The 24,902-nt window shown below is 37.6% G+C and overlaps 1 protein-coding gene across 1 annotated transcript; it reads left to right on the top strand.

The window, feature by feature from the left end:
• The first annotated feature begins 2,817 nt into the window (after nucleotides 1-2,817).
• LOC141400543 (uncharacterized) lies at nucleotides 2,818-14,121 on the top strand. Its single transcript, XM_073979749.1, has 2 exons — nucleotides 2,818-3,331; nucleotides 12,815-14,121. The coding sequence occupies exons 1-2, from the start codon at nucleotides 3,321-3,323 to the stop codon at nucleotides 13,689-13,691; spliced, it is 888 nt and encodes a 295-aa protein (XP_073835850.1). The 5' UTR covers nucleotides 2,818-3,320; the 3' UTR covers nucleotides 13,692-14,121.
• Nucleotides 14,122-24,902: the final 10,781 nt, after the last annotated feature.

The raw sequence follows: 24,902 nt of genomic DNA, 5'->3' as shown, positions 1-24,902 counted from the left end.
GATTGGTGCCCAAGCCGTAGGACATGCATGGTCTGCCACAAGAATCACCACACGATGCTCCACGTCGACTCCAACAGCAAACACAGGACCGCCAAACCCCAGAGGTCGCCATCACCCAAGACCAGCTCGAAGCCCACGCCATCAAAACCACCATCTAGCTACCAACGGGGAGTCTCATCAACACCACACACAAAGTCCTCCGTTTCCACACCAAAAGGTCGGTTCAACGTTAGTGATAGACTGAGCGTTCGCTCAAACAGGCATGTATTCTTGCCAACCGCCTTAGCAAAAATCATTACCACAGAAGGATGCGACAAAGTACGGTTGCTGATGAACTCCGGCGCAACACAGACATTGATTTCTACAAAACTGGTGGAACGAATCGAGTTACCAACTACCCAGAGGGCGGGAAAAACCTTTGCCACCATCAACCTGCAATCTTTTCACGACCATACCGTCAAGGTACAAATTTCTGGCGAAGTACGAACGCAACTTAACACCTCATTTGTCGAGTCAACTAATGAAAAGCGCTTACACTCCATTTATAACCACCTCACCGATTTGGCAGATCCCCATTACTTTAATCCAATCAATGTTGAAATCATTTTGGCCAACGACCACATCTCAAAAATACTCAGAGCTGGATTAATACAAACCGCTTCAAACATGCCCATTGCTCAAAGCACAGTCTTTGGTTGGATGATATCCGGAAGCTGTGAATATTAAGTTGCATCCAAGCAAGAGGCCCCGGCATGTTGAAGTGACTGACTTCAACAACTAGCTTAAGATAGTTATCTAAGAAATATAAACATGAATTCCGTTACAAAATTTAAACTAAATCTTGAATTATAATTTGTATCTAAAGCTTGCATATGGTAACCTTCAACAGATAAAGCTTTCACTCAATATGCATAGGCTACCATCTGCACATTCTAATTCCGTTTGTCTCATGTACTTATGACAAAAAGAAAATGTCTAACGAAATATATTTACTTCACTTGTAAAACTGAAGCCAAAAGAGTCATAAGTTGTTTTAATAAACCGCAACCAAAATCAATTTGAAGAAGATCCACTGCTTTTCATTTTCAAAAGGAAACCGCTTTATAATTGCAAAGTTGCCACCGCTAAACCGCTTAACTAATACAGTCCGCTAAAGGCAAACTTCTCGCAATTTTATACAGTAATGGTTTTGACAAAGCTTACCCTTGTGTTTCTTGAGACTTTGATGCTTCTGCGTCTATCTTTCAAACGGAATTCGATATCGTCATCTAAATTGCATGGATTGTGTGTCAAGGATAGCTTAGCAAACAACGTAAGAAGGAAGACTGTAGATGTAATGGGTCATGAGATATTTGCTCCCATATGGACATGTAATGGGTTTGACAAAGCTTGGGTAGCCTTGTATTTCTTGAGACTTTGATGCTTCTGCGTCTATCTTTCAAACGGAATTCGATATCGTCATCTAAATTGCATGGATGGTGTGTCAAGGATAGCTTAACAAACAACGTAAGAGGGAAGATTGTAGATGCTATGGGTCATGAGATATATGTTCTCATATGGACATGTAATGGGTTTGACAAAGCTTACACTTGTGTTTCTTGAGACTTGGATGCTTCTGCGTCTATCTTGCAAACGGAATTCGATATCATCATCTAAATTGCATGTATGGTGTGTCAAGGATAGCTTAGCAAACAACGTAAGAAGGAAGACTGTAGATGTAATGGGTCATGAGATATTTGCTCCCATATGGACATGTAATGGGTTTGACAAAGCTTACCCTTGTATTTCTTGAGACGTGGATGCCTCTGCGTCTATCTTTCAAACGGAATTCGATATTATCATCTAAATTGCATGGATTGTGTGTCAAGAATAGCTTAACAAACAGCGTAAGAAAGAAGGTTGTAGATGCTATGGGTCATGAGATATATGCTCTCATATGGACATGTAATGGGTTTGACAAAGCTTACACTTGTGTTTCTTGAGACTTGGATGCTTCTGCGTCTATCTTTCAAACGGAATTCGATATCATCATCTAAATTGCATGTATGGTGTGTCAAGGATAGCTTAGCAAACAACGTAAGAAGGAAGACTGTAGATGTAATGGGTCATGAGATATTTGCTCCCATATGGACATGTAATGGGTTTGACAAAGCTTACCCTTGTATTTCTTGAGACGTGGATGCCTCTGCGTCTATCTTTCAAACGGAATTCGATATTATCATCTAAATTGCATGGATGGTGTGTCAAGGATAGCTTAACAAACAACGTAAGAGGGAAGATTGTAGATGCTATGGGTCATGAGATATATGCTCTCATATGGACATGTAATGGGTTTGACAAAGCTTACACTTATGTTTCTTGAGACTTGGCTGCTTCTGCGTCTATCTTTCAAACGGAATTCGATATCATCATCTAAATTGCATGTATGGTGTGTCAAGGATAGCTTAGCAAACAACGTAAGAAGGAAGACTGTAGATGTAATGGGTCATGAGATATTTGCTCCCATATGTACATGTAATGGGTTTGACAAAGCTTACACTTGTGTTTCTTGAGACTTTGATGCTTCTGCGTCTATCTTTCAAACGGAATTCGATATCGTCATCTAAATTGCATGGATGGTGTGTCAAGGATAGCTTAACAAACAGCGTAAGAAAGAAGGTTGTAGATGCTATGGGTCATGAGATATTTGCTCTCATATGGACATGTAATGGGTTTGACAAAGCTTACACTTGTGTTTCTTGAGACTTTGATGCTTCTGCGTCTATCTTTCAAACGGAATTTGTTGAACTCTGTTCAACAAACTAAACATAAGAAAATGAATTACTACTTTATAACTTTGAATTTAAAATTTAACTGAAATTTAATCTAACATTTAACTGAAATTTAACATAAACATTTAATAACATGTCAACTTTACATCCAAATGAGCTTTAACTCATTGGAATAAAGGCTGCCATTTCTTTTCTAATTTACAAACGTTCCTCTTTTTTATGTTAATACAAAATGTCCAACACAAAAATACTTTTACTTGTTGTACGAAAGCCAATTGAGTCAGAACATTTTTGTTAATAAACCGCAACATCAACTTTGCTTCAAATCTGAAGACATTGCTGCCTTTTTATTTTTTCATAAAAATAACCGCTTAGCGATTGGGAAATTGCCACCGCAGAAAAGGCTTAAAATTCTACAGTCCACTTGAAGACAATTTCCGCAATTGTTCATGGTCCTATCGAGCCTCTGAGGGAAAAAGGATTTTTTATTTGGATCACGTCCACCGCTGTCATCTACTTTTTCTTGGAGCGAATCTTGGCTTTAATAATATGGAAAAAAGGTATGTAAGATTTTACCAAAGTGTGAGCATGTAGGGAATTCAAACGTTACATATCAACGATTAATTCACGCCAAAAACACAATTTTAAAGCTTTCTCCAAGTCGCATAGTTCTTAGTAGAAATCTCTACCCGCTGTTTCATACAAAAAAAAAAAAACGCAAAGCAAAAAATTACTTCTTGCCTTGCAGCAACCGCAATTACGCAATTCATTACATCTCTTACTGGTCAAGTAAACTCTTCGCTTTTCAGAGTCAACAGGCCATTGCTTTCAATTTAAGAGATTACAATAAAAATTTTCGTTTGACTCTGTGGTTCAATGACAGAAAAAACAACAAAATAAAAACAATTCGCTCTTCTCTCTGTTAAACCGGACTTGGTTTTATCAAAAGAAATTTGCCAACCTCTTAAAACCAGCCACATACATACATACACATGTACCTACATCATAGTTTGGCAAGTACAGCATAGTTTGCAAACCAACAGCTCGCCTAACTTAAAGCGCAAACAACGTCGCCTTCACTTCTACATATTTTCGGTGCATGTATGCATTGGCGTCAGTCCAAATACGCAGTCGTAACATTAAACCACATTTACACTCTCACTCTCTTCGTCTATGTCAGCCGGTGTTTTAACATAGGTACATTACTCTGCCATCAATTCTCCTTCAAGAATTTCGCACAGCAATCAATATCACCTTCGTCCAACAGACAGTCAGCTGTTAAGCAACAACATCATTTTTTTTTTCTTTGGTTTGTCTGTGTATAACCAACATCCAAGTTAACCAACTCACTTGCCTGTTAGGCTAGTCAGCCACACCAACATAATTATTTTTCAAATCAGCATCATCAACGCTGTTAACAGCAGCAAGTGTCTGTGAGGTTAAACATAGCGCCAAGACACAACGATAACCCTTATAGTACGTTTATAAAGAACCGGATTAAACAAATCCGCTGGGTTTCATATGGTTTTTTAATTGGCTCTATTTAACATAAATCCTCATAAAAAGTGTCAACCCTTAAAAAGCTATAACGTAAACAATATCACAATCTCCACTCCCTCCACGATACTACATTTTAAAGTTCGTCAACAGTAGACGGTTTCGTCAGCTCTTTTATATTTGTTAGTAGTGGGTTAACACGACAGAGGTATCGATTTCTCTACGACGTACAGTGTAAGAGCACCCTTCATAATCAAACACGGCCACAGTCGATTAAGGGCCTGTTACAAAAAGAGAATGCACATTGCATTTCATTACCTGTGAGTATAACAGGCCGGCTGTTGGGCACACACCACATTACCAACACCAACCCACATAACCACACTGCAGCTCCGAGCGAGTCTAGTGGAGTCTCTTTTACTCTTTCACTGTAGACTTTACAGGCAATGAATACTCTGGCTCTGTACGCAACAGCAGTTGATGCAGATCGTCATTATTCTGTGACCGTCAACGTGAACACATCAGCCTGAAGCCAGAAAATGCGATGTATGAACAAACAGATAAATTAACAAATAAATTTTAATAAAACTAATAGTAAAGAAGTAAAGAAGTTCAAACAAAAGACAAAATCTCTGCAAAAGAAAGAAGTAAATTAGGAAGGAGTTGATTTGGAAAATATAAAGTTTAGCAAAAAAGCAAAGGTGAAACAATAAGTGGGCAACAAAACTACAAATTATCAAATACCGCAAAAAGTGCAAAAGGAACAAACAGAAGATAACAAAAGGAAGAAGCAGAACCGAGAACGAAGGTACTTAATGTGAAACGCAAGAAATAACAACTTACACGAGATCAACAAGGTTTGTAATATCCACCATAACGTGTCAATACGAAAAATGTATTAAAAAATTCTAGACACATTTAAATATAAACCTTTAAAGAGTTCCAACGCAACATTAGCGATGTCATTGTCATAAAACTGCTACCTCTTCCGATAGTACATTTACACTATACATACTTATTAGATCCAGCTGGGGGTCCTAAAGAGCGCTTAATCTACAAAAAGAAATCACAGTGTAAACAAACTATAAGATTAATGGTAAAAAAAGTCTTGGTGTCTTACAGAAAGAATTGCGAAGCATGTTACAATATAGTCATAGCATGTTTACACGTGCGCTTCAATTACGTTGACAAATTAACCCGTTACCACGACACCATTCGTAACTAAGAGAAACGTAATTTATTTCCCCTTACTTTTTTCCTCGTTTTCATGAGAAGTTGAACAAATATCACTACACTACATATATTAAATGAGCAGGAAAAACATTAACCTTTCCTGCGAATATATATTTTACATTTAATAGCAGATTCTTTGTTCATATTTTGCCATTAATTCTGAAAATTTGGTATTTCCTGTACATTTTCTACATTTCTATTTTCATAATTAATGAAAAAGAGAGAATCGTCAAAACAATATTTGAGTATTCAGACTTCAGACTAATGAAAGAAAATAGAAAATTTGCTATGCTTGGAATGTATACTAGTCGTTAAACCGTTTACTTTTCATTTATGTTTTGCAGTTTTTTCTAAAAAGCACGTATTTCAATACGTTTTAAATTTTGTATAACAAAAGAAATAAACTCCTTTGAGAATTGCTGACAATTGAATTCTTCGGTTTGATTGAATTTAAATTGTACAAACAGATCTTTGATACCAGGGTGTATGGGCATTAAATATTTGTAGTAACCATTACACTATCTGCGCATCGGTTTAGTTGCAAGGAAGAATTTCTCCTTCGAATGGTATAACTAGGTTTGTACTATGTTCAGCACGGGTTCTGCACGGTTTATTATTTAATACTTTCGGTAGATTTTAAAACAATTCTGTGTAAAATATCTGTTGAAACTCTTTTACTCAAGTTTGACAATTACCTAGTTGCTTAAAACTTAGCTGTTTATAATACACAATTCAGCATTCAGTTCGAAATATGAAAATCACCAAGAAGATTTTACGTACTCACATGAAAATTGCTATACATTGACCAGCAGGAACTAGCCATAACCATCAAATAGTTCAATCGTGTTCAATATTTGTTCTTACACAAGGATTTACATGATTAACAATTAAAAACTACACTTTTTTGTGCACAGTTGGTCAACTAAGTGTTGGCAGAAACCATATCACCTGAGGTTCCAGAGAAAATAGTGTCCATTTATTACATTTCAATTCCTTCAAAGATACAGAAAAATTTTATAATCTTAATTTTAAACGAAAGTTTGTATACAGTTGGCAGCTAAACATTAGCAAAATCGACATCCCCTGCTTTTTGGGAAAAAATAGTGCAAATTTTGCTTAGTACGGGAGAAACATTTCAATGAAGGAAAAATAGTCTGTACGCAACTGGAAAGTTTTCAAAAGAATTTCAAAATATTACATAAAACAGAAGATTTGCTACATTATTTCGTTTAATCCCTAGAAATTTACAGAGGACAGTTAGTCCAATCCAAATTTTACCAGTTGTAAATTTCCTGGAAAACTTTTACTGTTGGTCAACTAAAAGTTGACAACAGCAAAACCTGCTATTGATTCACAAAACAATTCATGCAAATGTACATGTTAGCAAGCTAAAGGCCTGTCAGCTTAAAAATTATACCGTCTGTACAGTGAGTCCATTAAAAGTAGAAAAATATCATATCTGCTGATTTTTTAGTGAACAAATATTGGGATTTATTTTCTCGTTTTATACTCCTGCAAAAGTACAAGGAACAGTTTGTCAGCTTACGGTTGTCATAATTATCCAATTGAATTTAAGACATATTTCAATCTTGATCATTCCAATAAAGATTTTGGAAGCATCGAAAAAAAAATATTAGTAAAATCCACAACATTAATAATACTTTCACGCAAAAAGGCAATACAACCGATATTCTGAGGTTCTTAGCCAATAATAGATATGTTTCTCTTTTCTACTACTGACTACAATTCCTACGAGTTTTAAAGTTTAATCAGACTTTATCGATCTTCAACTGTTTAAAACCTCGTAAGCTCACCATATTCTTTTTCTAGTTATCCAATAGAAATTAGGAAAAAAATATTTGTTGGAGACATTGAGGTACAATACACTGTACTGTTCACTAATCTGAGTTTGGGATTTGTCAAATTAAAATATTTTACAAAATATTTTCCTTCTTAATATTGATACGATCCTCATTCTGTTGAACTAAAAGGACGATATCAGCTCGAAAAGTCCACATACTTTATACTCGCCAAAAATCCATAACCACCTTCAGTGCAATGGCTACAAATGATGTCGAGAGAGCACCTCATAAATTCATTTTCTTTTCGGACCAAGTGGTCACGTTCTGTGCTAACTTTCAGCAAACTCCTGTTGAGGATCATACGGCCTCCAGTTTGCAGGTCGAGTTAGACGACCTAGAAAGGCGATGGCGCCAACTGGTTCATATTTATGAACATGAAATGACGTCAGAGAGCGAACAAATAACCACAACAATGAGAGACACAATACATGCCAAGTTTCAAGAATCATGCAAGTCTTATAAACAATGTAAAGCTTCGATTCTCGATCTCGTTCAAATCGAGAAACAGAGAATGGAAAAGCCGGAATCGGCATCCAATGTTTCTACCAAGGTGTCAAACGACTGCAGTTATTCTTTAAAATTACCACCTTGTGATACCGAATTGTTCAATGGTGGGTACGACAAATGGCCAAGCTTCCGCGACATGTTTAACGCAATATATATTAAACATGAAAAGCTCTCGCCAGCTCAAAAACTGTTTCATTTGCGCGCCAAAACTAGAGGCGAAGCTAATCAAATTGTTAAAAGGTTTCCTCTAACTGATGATAATTTCAATCTCGCCTGGGACGCTTTGCGTCAGCGTTATGAAAACAAACGCATTCTCGTAAATCATCAGCTAAGGAAAATTTTTGAAATGGATCACGTTTCTTCCGAAAAAGGAAAAACTTTAAGAAATTTACAATACACTATCAACAATTGCCTTTCTGTCCTTCGGACTTACAACATTTCTGTATTATCCTGGGATCCTATATTGGTATACTGGGTTTCTTCAAAATTACCCGAAGAAACACTGTCTGCTTGGGAGAGTTCCCTTTCCAATCATAAGGAAATGCCATCATGGGATCAACTAGATGATTTCATTACTAAGAGATTGAACATGCTTGAATCGATTTCTGATATGAGAAAGCCTTCCACGAATGCAACAACTTCCAACAAAGTTAACAGTTATACCACATCTGTTGAATCTCCTTATAAGCCATGCAAGGCATGTCAGCAAAATCATTCGTTACGAAATTGCTTCAAATTTCGCTCTTGGCCACTTTCAGAGAAAAGAAAATTTATCACGGATAACAAAATATGTGAAAATTGTTTGTCTTATGGACACACGGCAAAGAAATGCAAGAGTAAGCATCTATGTCAATCGTGTCAACAACCGCACCACACTATACTACATTCAGATGGAGGAAATCATTACAAATCCAATTGGCAAGTGCCAAAATCTGCATCTGGCTTATATCATTTAGAAACATCCAATGATGAACAGCCTTCTACTTCCGCTGCTGCTTACTCTCAGACTTTTAACACACAAAATCATTTCTCTCAATCGGGACAAAAAACACTTTTACCAACAGCCTTGGTTGATATAGAACTGCAAGGTACTCTGTTTACCATTCGTGCCTTTATTGACCAAGGATCCCAAGAATCATTTATCTCAAATCGAGTTATAAACCGCTTTGAGATTCCGACCAAAAAATCTCACACAATGATTTCCGGTCTTGGAGGAACTCTCCTAGAAAATTCTACACGGATCTGCGAGCTTACCTTAAAATCAAGGAAATCCAAATTCAAATTGACTGCTTCTGCTATTGTTATTTCGAATCTAAACCATTTAATGCCCGCTTCTAAAACCGCTATTTATGATTTTATCAATTTGAATCGCTTAGAGTTAGCAGATCCCAATTTTTTCACACCCGCACCTATAGACATGCTAATAGGAAGTGATATACTTCCAGCTATAATAAAACCAGGATTAGAAAAACATCTATCTGGAGATTTGATGGCACAAAACACTGAATTCGGCTGGATAATCAGCGGTAAACCGTCCTCTAAATCTCTAATTACCTTTGCAACTTGGACTGCCAAGATTGACCCTCTTAACGAAGAATTGAAGAAATTCTGGGAACTAGAAACGATTCCCAATGAAAAGTCTTTGTCTGCCGACGATATTTGGTGCGAGAAATTTTACAAAGACACAGTGAATCGAAGATCTGACGGTAGATATATTGTTCGATTACCATTTATTCAGAACTTACCACCTGGGAAACATTTGGGGTCTTCAAGACGCTCGGCCATGGGTCAATTTTTACGCATGGAGAAAAACCTTGAAAAGAATCCAGATCTAGCATCTGAATATAACTCTGTACTATCCGAATATTTAACCTTGGGGCACATGAGTCCGACAACCTGTTCTGAAATAGTCGACAACGAACGTTATTTTTCTTTCTACTTACCACATCATGCGATCGTTAAACCTGAAAGAACATCGACTAAAGTACGAGTCGTGTTCAATGCTTCAAAACGAACGGAAAGTGGTCAATCCCTAAACGACATTCTCTACACTGGGCCCACATTACAAAACGATCTTATGAACATTGTTCTTAAATGGCGATTATTCAAATATGTTTTCAACGGCGACATTCAGAAAATGTACCGCCAAATATTGGTTCATGAAGAAGATCAACAATTTCAAAGGGTCCTGTTTCGGACTTCGCCTACTGAAAAAGTCCAAGATTTCTGCCTAAAAACTGTTACTTTTGGTGTAAACTGTGCACCCTATTTGGCTATAAGAACTTTGCATCAATTAAGCGAAGATTGTAGCAGTTCCCATCCAACCGCAGCCTATATATTAAAAAACCAAACATACGTGGATGATATCTTGTCTGGAGCTCATTCAATCGTAGAAGCAAAATCTAATCTTCACGAATTAATTGACTTGTTAAATTCTGCTGGATTCCCTTTGAAGAAAATAACCGCGAACCATTCTCAAATTTTGAACCACTTGCCCCCGGAGGATCTTCTTAGTGAAGATTTTTTAAGAATTGAAGATCTAAGTGAGACAAAAACTCTTGGAATACAGTGGAACGCAATGATGGACTATTTCTTTTACAAAGTTTCTCATATCGATTCGCCTACTGTGTCTGTAACAAAACGAAAGGTTTTGTCAATTGTTGCAAAATTGTTCGATCCCGCGGGTTGGCTAACCCCAATAATAGTTGTTGCAAAGGTTTTAATGCAGCAACTTTGGATAGATGGCACGAATTGGGATGAAGAAATAAAACCAAGTTCCTTTGAAACCTGGAAATCCTTCATTCTTAATCTTTCTGACATCCACCAAATTAAGATTCCCCGTTGGATTCAATTTTCTCCTGAAAATAGAATTCAAGTTCACGGGTTTTGCGATGCATCAGAAAAAGCCTACTGTGCCTGTTTGTACATTCGTGCCATTTCCGTAGATAATGTTGTTCATACAAACTTACTTGTCGCCAAAAGCAAGGTTGCTCCACTAAAAACCATTAGCCTGCCCAGGTTGGAATTATGTGGTGCAGCTATGTTGTCCAAACTTGTAAAATCTGTCTGTCAAAATCTCGAGTTATCAACGCCTGAATTATACTTATGGACTGATTCCACAATCACGCTGTCGTGGATCAGTAAACCCCCGTACCATTGGAAAACATTCGTTGCCAACAAAGTTTCTGAGATTTTGGATAATGTCGGAAATGCAATTTGGAGGCACGTTCCATCCGCCAACAACCCCGCCGATCTTGGAACTCGAGGATGTACCGCAGCAGAGCTTACCTCCAACACGCTTTGGTGGCATGGACCAAAGTGGTTAAATAAAGAACCATCTTACTGGCCAGAATATACAGGAATCCAAGAACCTGAACTTGAAAGAAAGATTTCTTCTCTCCATACCCAAACTGTAGGAGATATCCTGTTAGATGACTTCTCATCCTTACATCGGGCTCTTAAAATTTATGCATACATTTTTCGTTTCATTCACGGATGCCAAAAAAAACTTACTCCTGGTTTGCGAGAGAATGTTATAGAAGCTAGCGAAATCTCCTTTGTAAAGTATCACTTGATACGAATGGCGCAAAAGTCGCATTATCCATGGGAATATCAAGCACTTGAAGCAAACCAGCCTATCCCTACCAAAAGCAAACTGCTGACGTTAAATCCGTTTCTTGACGACAACAAATTACTTCGTGTTAACGGTCGTCTAATCAACGCTGAGATGAATAATAATGAAAAATATCCCATCATTTTGCCTGAAAAGTCTCGATTCTGTAAACTACGTATTGAGTTTACGCATCAATTTCTACTACACGCTGAACATCAAGCCATGCTGCGAGCAATTCGACAAGAGTTCTTTGTTATCCGTTTAAAAAGTGCTGTTCGTTTCTGTATACGCAATTGTCGAACATGCGCTATTTACAAACATCGCATACAAAATCAAATTATGGCTGCTTTACCACCTGAAAGATGCACATTCTCACTACCATTCACCAATACCGGACTTGATTTTGCGGGTCCTTTTGACATTAAAACCTCTCGTCTCAGAAATGCAAAACTGGAAAAGGGCTATGCCGCCATTTTCGTTTGCCTCTCCACTCGAGCTGTCCACTTAGAAGTTTGTTCTGAATTAACATCCGAATCTTTTCTTGCCACCTTCAGCCGTTTTATTGGAAGAAGAGGCTTACCAAACAAAGTATTTTCTGATAATGGATCCAACTTTGTTGGAGCCAGTCGATCCCTGAACCAACAGTACAAAATATTTATTCGAACCGCAGAACAACACATAGTTTCAAAATACAATTTGCATAACTTCACATGGCATTTTATTCCACCTCACGCTCCACACATGGGCGGGATTTGGGAAGCAGCCGTAAAAAGCATGAAGACCCATCTGAAAAAGATTGCCGGAAAGCTAAAGTATACATATGAAGAGTTTTCGACTCTATTAGTCAGAATCGAAAGCATTCTAAACTCGAGACCGCTCTCACCGTTGAGCGAAGAACCTAATGAGCTAACACCACTTACTCCTGGTCATTTATTGAGAGGAGCTCCCTTAATTGCAGCACCTGAAAACTTCTCGGATAACTTGACATTAATGAATCGCTGGCAAAAACTAAAAACCCTTCAATTACACTTTGCCAAACGCTGGAAAAATGAGTACATTACAGGACTACAGCGGAGATATAAATGGAAAACCACCCAAAAAGATTTAAAGCCTGATGATTTTGTTGTAATAAAAGAGGACAACCTTCCTCCAACTGAATGGCGACTAGGGAGAGTAACTAATGTGTTTATGGGTAAAGATTCCAAGGTTCGCGTAGCCGAAATTCGCACGCAACACGGAATCATTGTTCGCCCGCTAGTCAAACTATGCATTCTCCCGAATTGTTAGATTTTCCACTTATGCTCACACTTTAGTAACCTCTTACATTTCAGCACTTCTTCATTGCCAAAATGTCGTATTTGTCATGAGCGACACTTTTTGAAATCTCGCCCTACTTTCCATGACATGGATGTAAATAAGCGACGAAACGTGGCCCGGGAGAAGGGCTTCTGTTTTAACTGCCTGTGCACCGCTCACAAGCGCGAATGGTGTCCCAGTAGAAAAACCTGCATGGTATGTCACAAAGGACATCACACGATGTTGCATGTCGACGCGAAGCCCACGACCAAGTCCACCCGAAACCAACGATCGCCATCACCCAGTTGTAGCCCCGAGCGCAGGCCAAACAACAGCAGAAACAATCGGTCAATCAACGGCGATCCTAAGCCCAAGCCATCATCCTCAACAACAGCACAACGACATCGATCAAACGTCAGTGAGAGATTGAGTTGTCGCACCAAAACCCATATATTTCTGCCAACCGCTTTAGCCAAAGTCATCACCACCGATGGATGCGACAAGGTTCGGCTTCTATTAAACTCTGGAAAAGCCCATACGATCATCTCGGTTAAACTCGTGGACCGTTTGCAGCTTAAAATTACCCAGAGGGCTGGAAAAACCTACACAACTGTCAACTTGCAGTCTTTCTACGACCATTCGGTCAAAATACAAATACTTGGAGAAGTCAAAAACCATCAGTACTTTACATCACCAGAACCGACCAAAGAGAAACATCTTCAATCCATCTATAATCATTTGAACGACCTAGCCGATCCGCATTTTTTTAATCCTATCAACGTAGAAATCATTATAGCGAATGATCAGATACCGAAAATTATAAAGGCTGGCCTCATACAAACAGCATCCAACATGCCCATCGCCCAAAGCTCCACTTTTGGTTGGATAATATCAGGCGGATGTCAATATTGAGTTGCATTCCTGCAAAGGGGGCGGCATGTTGAACTCTGTTCAACAAACTAAACATAAGAAAATGAATTACTACTTTATAACTTTGAATTTAAAATTTAACTGAAATTTAATCTAACATTTAACTGAAATTTAACATAAACATTTAATAACATGTCAACTTTACATCCAAATGAGCTTTAACTCATTGGAATAAAGGCTGCCATTTCTTTTCTAATTTACAAACGTTCCTCTTTTTTATGTTAATACAAAATGTCCAACACAAAAATACTTTTACTTGTTGTACGAAAGCCAATTGAGTCAGAACATTTTTGTTAATAAACCGCAACATCAACTTTGCTTCAAATCTGAAGACATTGCTGCCTTTTTATTTTTTCATAAAAATAACCGCTTAGCGATTGGGAAATTGCCACCGCAGAAAAGGCTTAAAATTCTACAGTCCACTTGAAGACAATTTCCGCAATTGTTCAGAATTCGATATCATCATCTAAATTGCATGTATGGTGTGTCAAGGATAGCTTAGCAAACAACGTAAGAAGGAAGACTGTAGATGTAATGGGTCATGAGATATTTGCTCCCATATGGACATGTAATGGGTTTGACAAAGCTTTCACTTTTGTTTATTGAGACTTGGATGCTTCTGCGTCTATCTTTCAAACGGAATTCGATATCATCATCTAAATTGCATGGATGGTGTGTCAAGGATAGCTTAACAAACAACGTAAGAGGGAAGATTGTAGATGCTATGGGTCATGAGATATATGCTCCCATATGGACATGTAATGGGTTTGACAAAGCTTACACTTGTGTTTCTTGAGACTTTGATGCTTCTGCGTCTATCTTTCAAACGGAATTCGATATCGTCATCTAAATTGCATGGATTGTGTGTCAAGAATAGCTTAACAAACAGCGTAAGAAAGAAGGTTGTAGATGCTATGGGTCATGAGATATATGCTCCCATATGTACATGTAATGGGTTTGACAAAGCTTACACTTGTGTTTCTTGAGACTTTGATGCTTCTGCGTCTATCTTTCAAACGGAATTCGATATCGTCATCTAAATTGCATGGATGGTGTGTCAAGGATAGCTTAACAAACAGCGTAAGAAGGAAGACTGTAGATGTAATGGGTCATGAGATATTTGCTCCCATATGGACATGTAATGGGTTTGACAAAGCTTACCCTTGTATTTCTTGAGACTTTGATGCTTCTGCGTCTATCTTTCAAACGGAATTCGATATCGTCATCTAAATTGCATGGATGGTGTGTCAAGGATAGCTTAACAAACAACGTAAGAGGGAAGATTGTAGATGCTATGGGTCATGAGATATATGCTCTCATATGGACATGTAATGGGTTTGACAAAGCTTACACTTGTGTTTCTTGAGACTTGGATGCTTCTGCGTCTATCTTTCAAACGGAATTCGATATCGTCATCTAAATTGCATGGATGGTGTGTCAAGGATAGCTTAACAAACAGCGTAAGAAAGAAGGTTATAGATGCTATGGGTCATGAGATATTTGCTCCCATATGTACATGTAATGGGTTTGACAAAGCTTACCCTTGTATTTCTTGAGACTTTGATGCTTCTGCGTCTATCTTTCAAACGGAATTCGATATCGTCATCTAAATTGCATGGATGGTGTGTCAAGGATAGCTTAACAAACAACGTAAGAGGGAAGATTGTAGATGCTATGGGTCATGAGATATATGCTCTCATATGGATATGTAATGGGTTTGACAAAGCTTACACTTGTTTTTCTTGAGACTTTGATGCTTCTGCGTCTATCTTTCAAACGGAATTCGATATCGTCATCTAAATTGCATGGATGCTGTGTCAAGGATAGCTTAACAAACAACCTAAGAAAGAAGACTGTAGATGCTATGGGTCATGAGATATTTGCTCCCATATGTACATGTAATGGGTTTGACAAAGCTTACACTTGTGTTTCTTGAGACTTTGATGCTTCTGCGTCTATCTTTCAAACGGAATTCGATATCGTCATCTAAATTGCATGGATGGTGTGTCAAGGATAGCTTAACAAACAGCGTAAGAAAGAAGGTTGTAGATGCTATGGGTCATGAGATATATGCTCTCATATGGACATGTAATGGGTTTGACAAAGCTTTCACTTGTGTTTCTTGAGACTTGGATGCTTCTGCGTCTATCTTTCAAACGGAATTCGATATCATCATCTAAATTGCATAGATGGTGTGTCAAGGATAGCTTAACAAACAGCGTAAAAAAGAAGGTTGTAGATGCTATGGGTCATGAGATATTTGCTCCCATATGTACATGTAATGGGTTTGACAAAGCTTACACTTGTGTTTCTTGAGACTTTGATGCTTCTGCGTCTATCTTTCAAACGGAATTCGATATCGTCATCTAAATTGCATGGATGGTGTGTCAAGGATAGCTTAACAAACAGCGTAAGAAAGAAGGTTGTAGATGCTATGGGTCATGAGATATTTGCTCCCATATGTACATGTAATGGGTTTGACAAAGCTTACCCTTGTATTTCTTGAGACTTTGATGCTTCTGCGTCTATCTTTCAAACGGAATTCGATATCGTCATCTAAATTGCATGGATGGTGTGTCAAGGATAGCTTAACAAACAACGTAAGAGGGAAGATTGTAGATGCTATGGGTCATGAGATATATGCTCTCATATGGATATGTAATGGGTTTGACAAAGCTTACACTTGTTTTTCTTGAGACTTTGATGCTTCTGCGTCTATCTTTCAAACGGAATTCGATATCGTCATCTAAATTGCATGGATGGTGTGTCAAGGATAGCTTAACAAACAACGTAAGAGGGAAGATTGTAGATGCTATGGGTCATGAGATATTTGCTCCCATATGTACATGTAATGGGTTTGACAAAGCTTACCCTTGTATTTCTTGAGACTTTGATGCTTCTGCGTCTATCTTTCAAACGGAGCGCACGATAACTCTCGGACGAATCTAACGATTAGAACCAAATTTTATACATCGTAATATTCCGCCCAAACTTTGTTTAAGTTCGAATGTAGGCTATGTCGGTCCACACCTCCCCCAAAAAAGTTCAAAATCGTGTGAACGATACCTGGTGAAGTAAGCAATCGATTTGCTCCAAACTTTCCATATATTATTGTTCCTTCCAGATATATGTAGATCGGATAAGACTATATCGGTCCACACCTTAGGGTACCTCCAACACAAAATTCAGAAGAGGGAAATTTAAGAGTCCTCTCGAATCGTCTTGAATTTTTTCAGCACATTGTACTTGCGTCGCAAATCCGCAAGATAACTCTCAAGGTAATTTTCTGATTGGTCGAAACTTTACACATCGTATTATTTCATCCAGTCATGTGTCAGGTTGGAATATGGACTATATCGGTCCGTCCTTTGAGTACCTCCCACACAAAATTTGGGAAAAGTGCAGTTTGAGGACCCGTATCGGATCTATTTGATTATTATTTTTTATGACGAAGGTTCCTTTTACAGTCCCTATTCTGGTCCCTTTCCCGGGGTAAGTCATACTTCATGAGATAATAGTCCAAATATTTCCAAAATTCAGAATTTAGTTTACTAAAATTGATTTCGTATAGCCCCATATTACGATACGGCGTGTCCTAAGTTGCCACTTGTAGAGACGTTTTTCATGGCTGAAATACTCAGGAAATATCACCAACATTACTAAGGGGTATTTTGCCACCGTAGACAATTTGTGCAAGGCGGTTGCATATAGCTAATTCCTACAGGTTGTGGTGTAGGGTATCACATGGTCGGCCCCGTCCGACTATAGCCTTTGCTTACTTGTTTTACTTATAAATAAATTATTAGCAGCCATGAAGCCATGACTACTGAGGTCTTAAGCTTACCCAGGCATATTTACTAAGTATCCTGAGAGGTCTTAAACCGCACTTCTCTGAACATTTTTGAAATACTCTGGGGAAGGTTACCGAAAGAGTGGATCGATATGGAAAAATGTCACGAAGGCCAAATTTTAGACCGAATCGGTTGATCTGTTCGAATTATCGTGTTCTCCAGGCAGCCACTCAGACGGACGAACACAGCTAAGTCGACTCCAAGTTTTCTGAAACAGATTATTCGTACTTCCAAACACACTTCGGCCCTAAAACCATTATTTCGATGAGACACATTTTGACTAAAGACTGAGAGTATAAAATAATGTATACGTGTATAGACCTTGGATTGGGCGCCAGAATTGCATTTTAAAAGAATTCAAGACTGGTTGCCAGAGTTTTCCTTGATCCTGATTAATTTATGAGAAGAACCACGATAGGAAACCAGTATTTCTATAAGAGAAGTCAAACGATTGGACTCCAAAATTAGTATATTAACAGATGCACGATTGGGCGACAGAATTTGTCATTTACATACCTATTTGGTGCTAGAATTTCATGATAGACATCCTCACTATCAGCACTAGTTCTCTATCAAAAAAAAAAAAAAAAAAAAAATATCGCCCTTCAGAAATTCTTTGTGATAAGATTTACGATTGGACACCAAAATATCTTTACGGAAATAACTACAATTGGGTTCTTTATGACAATAACAACGATTGAACACCTGAATTTCCGAAATTGAAAAATTTACCATATTCTGACACCGCAGCGTGATAAAATACCAAAAAAGAAGACTCCTAAATTCTACCTGTAGATATAAAAAACACTAGTGAATATTGCCATGATATACAAACGTTCCCTCTGCATAAATCAATTCTGTACTAATCCCATTTTTCTTCTATTAATTTACTCAATAAAATTGGAGTGGAAAATTTAAGCCGTTATTTTGAACTTTTGTGCAGTAGGAAACAAAGGAAAGGTCCTCAACATTCCATGTAAACAAAAAAATTAAATGTTAAGATATTTTTAAGGTTTTCCGATTGTATACTCTTTCTTTTGGTCTTACCGAAGTGATATCACTGAATTACATAACATTCACCGTAGTTGTGAGTTATTTGATAAATGATACACCAAAAATATATATGAGATTATTAATATATCCATTGTTTTGAACATACATTAACTCTGATATATTGTCAACAAAGTTCTGAAAATAAGGGGAAATTGGCCAATAAGTCTTACGTAATTTAAATTAAAATAAGTAATGACAATTTTTTTATATAAACACATGTTTATATAAACACAGTTTTAATAAATGAAAAAAGTAATATAAGTCATTGTCATCGTTGCTAAATAAGAAATTTTCGCTAACATGAACTTTCAATTTTTTTCATTTTTTTTCTGATAGTGGTCGTAAAAATATTTTTTTGAAATCCACGATTATTTGTCCGATGGCGGTCGAAAGAATATTCTTTAAAAAGAACGATGTTTCCATTAATATCCTTTCATTTACTTGTGACCCTCGTATATTTTGCTATTAAATACTTCACCCAAACATGTTCGTGAGTGAATTTAATTGTCTGACATCAAAGTATGTTAGAGAGAATAAAAATCATAAAACTTAACTTCCCGTTATTAAAGAAAAATAATGAATGACACATTCGTACAATACCCGCAGGCAAGGACAATGACACGAATGTCAAGAATGAAAAAAACTTGGTAGCAAAAGAGGGACAATATGATTTTTGTTATCCCCATAAAAATACTTTAAAGAATTTCCCTCCCATTGAGCAAATTTTGGTAAATGTTTTATGGTTGGTTAGTTAGATTTTATAGAGTGTGAATAAGAATTTTCTCTTGCACGATTGGAAGTTCACCGGAATTATAGTATTTCGATGCCTTACTTCCTCAACCTCGTATCTTAAAAAAATACATTTTGAGGAGAGAAAAAATCGATAATTTCTGGATACATCGTGGGTTTTGAAAAAGTTTAAACGCAAATAGATGTACCCAATTTTCTAATAATTGCGATAAAACTGTTTTAAAAACCCCGATGTACCCAAAAATGTTCTCTTAAGAAATTTTATTTTTTAAGATACGAGGCTGAGGAAGTAAAACATCGATTTGTGTTCTTTTTCTTTTTATTGGATACAATAAAAAAAGTATTCTCAGAACACAAATAAATTGTTGTCTTAAGGTTTATTGATTTCAATCCTTTTATCTTTAGTCAAGAAAATTTCTAGTGGTTGTAATGCGCTAAAAACATAACAAAGGCCGTGGTATTTCATGTGGAAACAATTATGTGAAAAAAAAAATATTTAAAGATTTACTTTCAAAAGAATTGTAATGGTGTTATATGTTATGTTCTAACGACTCGATAAGAAATTTCTAGACAGACAATGAGATAATTATTATCTAGAAAATGTCATTGGAGCGTATGAGTGAATATTTAAAGATTTACTGTAAAAGGGTTGGTAAATGTGTTGTTTGTTATGCTCCAACGCCTTTACAAATAATTTGACAGTAAATTTTTAAACATTTTTACAGTTAAACGACGTCGTAGAAAAAATTAACGATGTGCTGATTATTATACTGAAAATGGCTTGGGGTGAATGATTGACGACGGAAAAAATGTACTTTAACAAGACTTTATCCTGAAATGGATATTCATGAGTTAATCACCTTGGGGCGAATGATTGACGACATAAGGTATACGCTAAGTGAACTGAAGAACTTTGGAAACAATTTTCTTTAACAAGACTTCGTCCTAGAACGGATATTTATGTGTTATTCACCATTATATTTCATCAAAATGTAAGACTACAATACCAGTTTCTATATGAGACAGAATTCTGGCTAGAAATGGACATTTCCATTTATGTGCGATAAAATACCGGCCACACAACAGAAATCCTTTTTGCCCAAAAACTATTTATTTGGGTGGTTAAGGTCAAGAAAAAGGGTTATATTGTTGTATTAAGAACAGCACATTTGAACACATTTGAACTTTATGGTGTGTAAAGTTTGCAAAGTTATCGAGAGTTATGGTGCTCACCATTTTAGCGAAAACAAATAACAAATTATTAGTCGGCTTTGTCGACTGAGTTTTACCTTCAGCCTGTGATATTATGAAAAGAAGCAATGCCAATATGGGTTGTGTTTGTTTAATCTGTGAGAACTATTCGAAACAAAGTAACAATTTACCCGCAAACAGGTCTCAACCCATTCTTAACTCTAAATGATTTAAATTTTGTGGAAGATGTACCGGCAGAAGTGCACCGATTTAGTCCATCTTTGATGGACCAAATCGAGGACTCCCTTTAAGAGCCGTAGTTGGTCGCCTTAGGGTTTTCACAGCTTTAAGGCTATTATTTCAGTCATTGTAATCTTACCCAGGATACAACTTAAACTATCGTAATATGAGCGACGAGGACCACCCGCTGTTCAAATTCCAAAACGACTCTAAACTGTTCATTTTCGCACCGATAGAGTCCATCTTTGATGGACCAAATCGAGGACTCCCTTTAAGAGCCATAGTTGGTCGCCGTAGGGTTTTCACAGTTTAAAGGCTATTATTTCAGTCATTATAATCTTACCCCGGATACAAAAAAACACGCTGATAACCTTAGGAAAATATATACACTCTTATAGAAAAAAATATTATTTTGAAAAAAAACCACACTCATGTCTTATAGAAGTTAGTCCCCTAAATTAAAATAAAAGGGATTAAATAAAAAATTATTTGAAAAAGCCACTCTCATGTCTTATAGAAAACTAAAATATTTTTAAAAAACCCTCGCTGGTGTGTTATATCAGCCCACCAGCAAAATATTTTATCTAAAAAACACGCTGATGTTTAAAGGAAAAAATATTATTTTTAAAAACCACGCTGATGTCTTATGGAAATAAATATCTTTTTTTAAACAATAGAACTTTTTTAACTGATATCAGATAGCAAACTGATATCAGATAGCAAAAATATATTTTTTAAAAAAATCGCTGATGTCTTGTAGCAAAATATTTTATTTACAAAAACTCGCTGATATCTAGTTGAAAAATATTATTTTTAGAAAATCCGCGGCGATGTCTAATATCTATATAAATAAAAATCAAATGTCGTTCGTTGGTAATGGCATCAGTTGAGAACGGCTGGGCCGATTTCGATAATTCTTTCTGTAAAATGTGCGCCATAACCCGACTTAGGTTTTTATGCAAAGATAATTTAATCGCGTCCACTTTTACGCCCACTTTTTTAATTTTTATCTTTTCTGCAAAAACTACTGAAATTGTCAGCGAATGTACAGGGGTGGCCCCTGAAAACAGGCTACATTTTTATTGAATTCCAGAGGGGAAACAACGTTATATTTGCTAAAACTATGGATGTATCGGTTTAAACATTTACGGATTAATCTACAATCTAGGTTCTTCTTTAGGGCCTAAAGACCTGACCACGCCTGTTTTTTAATATGTCATAACCCTAATACTACTGAAGGGATTTTCATAAAATTTGCAGCAAAAGCTCAATGTGGAGAGGTGGGATACCTTCCCCATGCTTTTCTTTTAAATTCTATATGTATAAGCCAAACTTATGATTATATGGGTTTCAGCATACATTTTGGTAGGCAATGAAGTTGTGTGCCCCCTAGGTACATATTTGGAGTCAAAATACCGGACCACGCCCACTTTTTTAATATGTTATATCTTGAGAAATGATGACTTTTCAAAAAATTATTTTCCAAAACTACTGAACCTAATTTTCAGAAAATTTTCAGGAACGTCCCGTGGTCCAAAATGCTATATATTTGTAGACGAATTTCGGGGCCTATTGTTTTATAATCGCTATATTTGCTAAACTTATGAGTGCATAGGGTTGCAAATTAATTTTCGAGACAACGGTGGTTAAGCCGCCGATTAAGAAAAACTATATATTCACACATTTCCTTAAATGGTGAGGTTCAGCGGTCCATCGACTTAACCATTTTTAAACTTTTATGATTAGATAGCTTTAGGATAAAGACAGGAACATTGAGGATAATAAATCCTAAACAACATAAATTAGCGAAAAAATCCGACAAAGTCCTTAAGAGAAAAGAAAGGTTACAGACCAAATCTGTTACTTACTTAGCTGGCCCATTACAGAACATTTGTCCCATAGACCGAACTAAGAAAAGATCTCCAATTCTCTCTGTTTCGTGCTTCGCTTTTTGGAATACAAGGCGCGGCCTTGTCATCTCTTCATCCACTTGTTTGCGCCATCTATTCTTTGGCCTGCCAATTCTGCGTGCACTGCCATGTGGCTCGAATTTATACGCCTTTTTAGCGGGTTCATCATCGCTCACTCTTCTTATATGGCCTAGCCAACGCAATCGCTGCATCTCGATACGTTTAACTATATTGATGTCGTTGTAAAGCAGATACAGCTCGTGGTTCAAACGAAGTCGATATTCACCGTCAACGCAGATCGGTCCGTAGATCTTTCGAAGAATTTTTCTCTCAAACACGCCAAGCACTGCCTTATATGCTTGCGCAAGTACCCAGGCTTCGGAACCATACATCAGCAGGGGTAGTATCAGTGTTTTGTAAAGCGTTATTTTTGTTTGACGACGGCTTTGTTTTTAAAGTGCTTACTTAAGCCAAAGTAGCACCTGTTGGCCAATACAATTCTTCTTTTTATTTCACAACTGATGTCGTTTGTTGTGTTTACGGAGGTGCCGAGGTAGACGAAGTCTTTTACTACCTCAAAATTATAGGAACCAACTTCCACAGTTGGTCCGATCTCAATGGACGCATTGCGCGTCGACACCATCAGCTTGGTCTTCTCGCTGTTTAACGCCAGACCCACTTTAGCAGATTCTCCTTGGACCTTCATAAAGGTATCGGTTACTTCTTTTACTGATCGTCCCATGATGTCTATATCATCAGCATAAGCAAGTAACATGTGGCTGTTGGTGTAGATTGCGCCACTTCTTTTGACGTTTGCCTCTCGTATAACCTTTTCTAGCAGGATGTTGAAAAGATCACACGAAAGGCTGTCTCCTTGCCTGAAACCTCTTTTGGTACAATAGTCTTCGGTGAGGTTCTTTCCTATTTTAACTGAAGATCTTGTGTCAGTTAGAGTCATTTTACAGAGCCGAATTAGCTTTGCGGGGATACTAAATTCAGACATGGCTTGGAATACCTTTGAACGTAGCGGGCAGTCGAAGGCTGCTGTATAATCGACAAAAAAGGTGGTAGGTATCGATCTGCATCTCTTGGGTCTTCTCCAGGATTTGCCGCAGGGTAAATATCTGGTCAATGGTGGACTTGACAGGTCTAAAGCCGCATTGGTATGGTCCAATTATTTCGTTGACCATGGGCTTTAGTCGTTCGCACAATATCCCTGACACTATCTTGTAGGCGATAGGGAGGAGACTTATGCCCCTATAGTTGGAGCATAAAGTGTTATCTCCTTTCTTATGGACGGGACACAGGATGCTCAGGTTCCAATCGTCGGATACGCGTTCTTCCTGCCAGATGGAGCTAACTAGCTGATGCATACACCTTATCAGCGTGTCGCCTCCGGTTTAAACAGCTCGGCTGGTAGACCATCAGCTCCTGCTGCCTTATTATTCTTCAGCCGGTTTATTGCTGTCTTTACCTCATCTTGGTCGGGTGGTATACATTCAATACCATCTTCTGGGATTGGATCTGTGTTATCTTCGTCGACTTCGCTACTATTGGATACCAACAGTTTGGAAAAATGCTCTTTCCATATCCTTAGCACACTTTCTGTATCAGTTACCAGATTACCTTGCTCTTCTCTACAGGAGGATGTGCCAGTTCCAAAGCCATCAGTTTGATGTTTCACTCTTTGGTAGAATTTTCAGACTTCATTCTGTCTCCTGTACACCTCGATTTGTTCACACTCCCGCTTTTCCATCTCTCTCTTTTTCCTGCGGAAAAGACGTTTCTCCTCTCTCCTTTTCTCCCGATACCTCTCTCGTGCGCTACGCGTTGCTACTGATTGTAAAGAAGCCCTATATGCCGCATTTTTCTCTTCGGTAGCAGCATGACACTCCTGGTCATACCATGGATTCCTTGGTGAAGGTCTCTGGTATCCATGTACTGATTTTGCGGCTGTTTGCATGGAGTGGGCAATGTTTTGCTATTGTCCTGATATGTTATCGGGACGAGGAGTGCTTTGGTTAAGCAGTTGGGCCAGTTGAGTGGAATATGCTGTGGCTATCTGTTGCGATTGCAGCTTACCGATGTCCAACTTCCGTGTTGTGTCTGTTCGCACTTGGTTTGCTACGTTTAATCTGGTACGTACCTTTGCTGCAACAAGGTAGTGGTCCGAGTCTATGTTTGCACCTCGGAACGAT

This window comes from Musca autumnalis, unplaced genomic scaffold (genome assembly GCF_047663935.1).
Source record: "Musca autumnalis isolate F117 unplaced genomic scaffold, ASM4766393v1 scaffold_373, whole genome shotgun sequence".
Taxonomy (NCBI): Eukaryota; Metazoa; Arthropoda; class Insecta; order Diptera; family Muscidae; genus Musca; species Musca autumnalis.
Note: the sequence above shows the minus strand (reverse complement) of the source record. Positions and strands in the feature narration are given on the sequence as shown.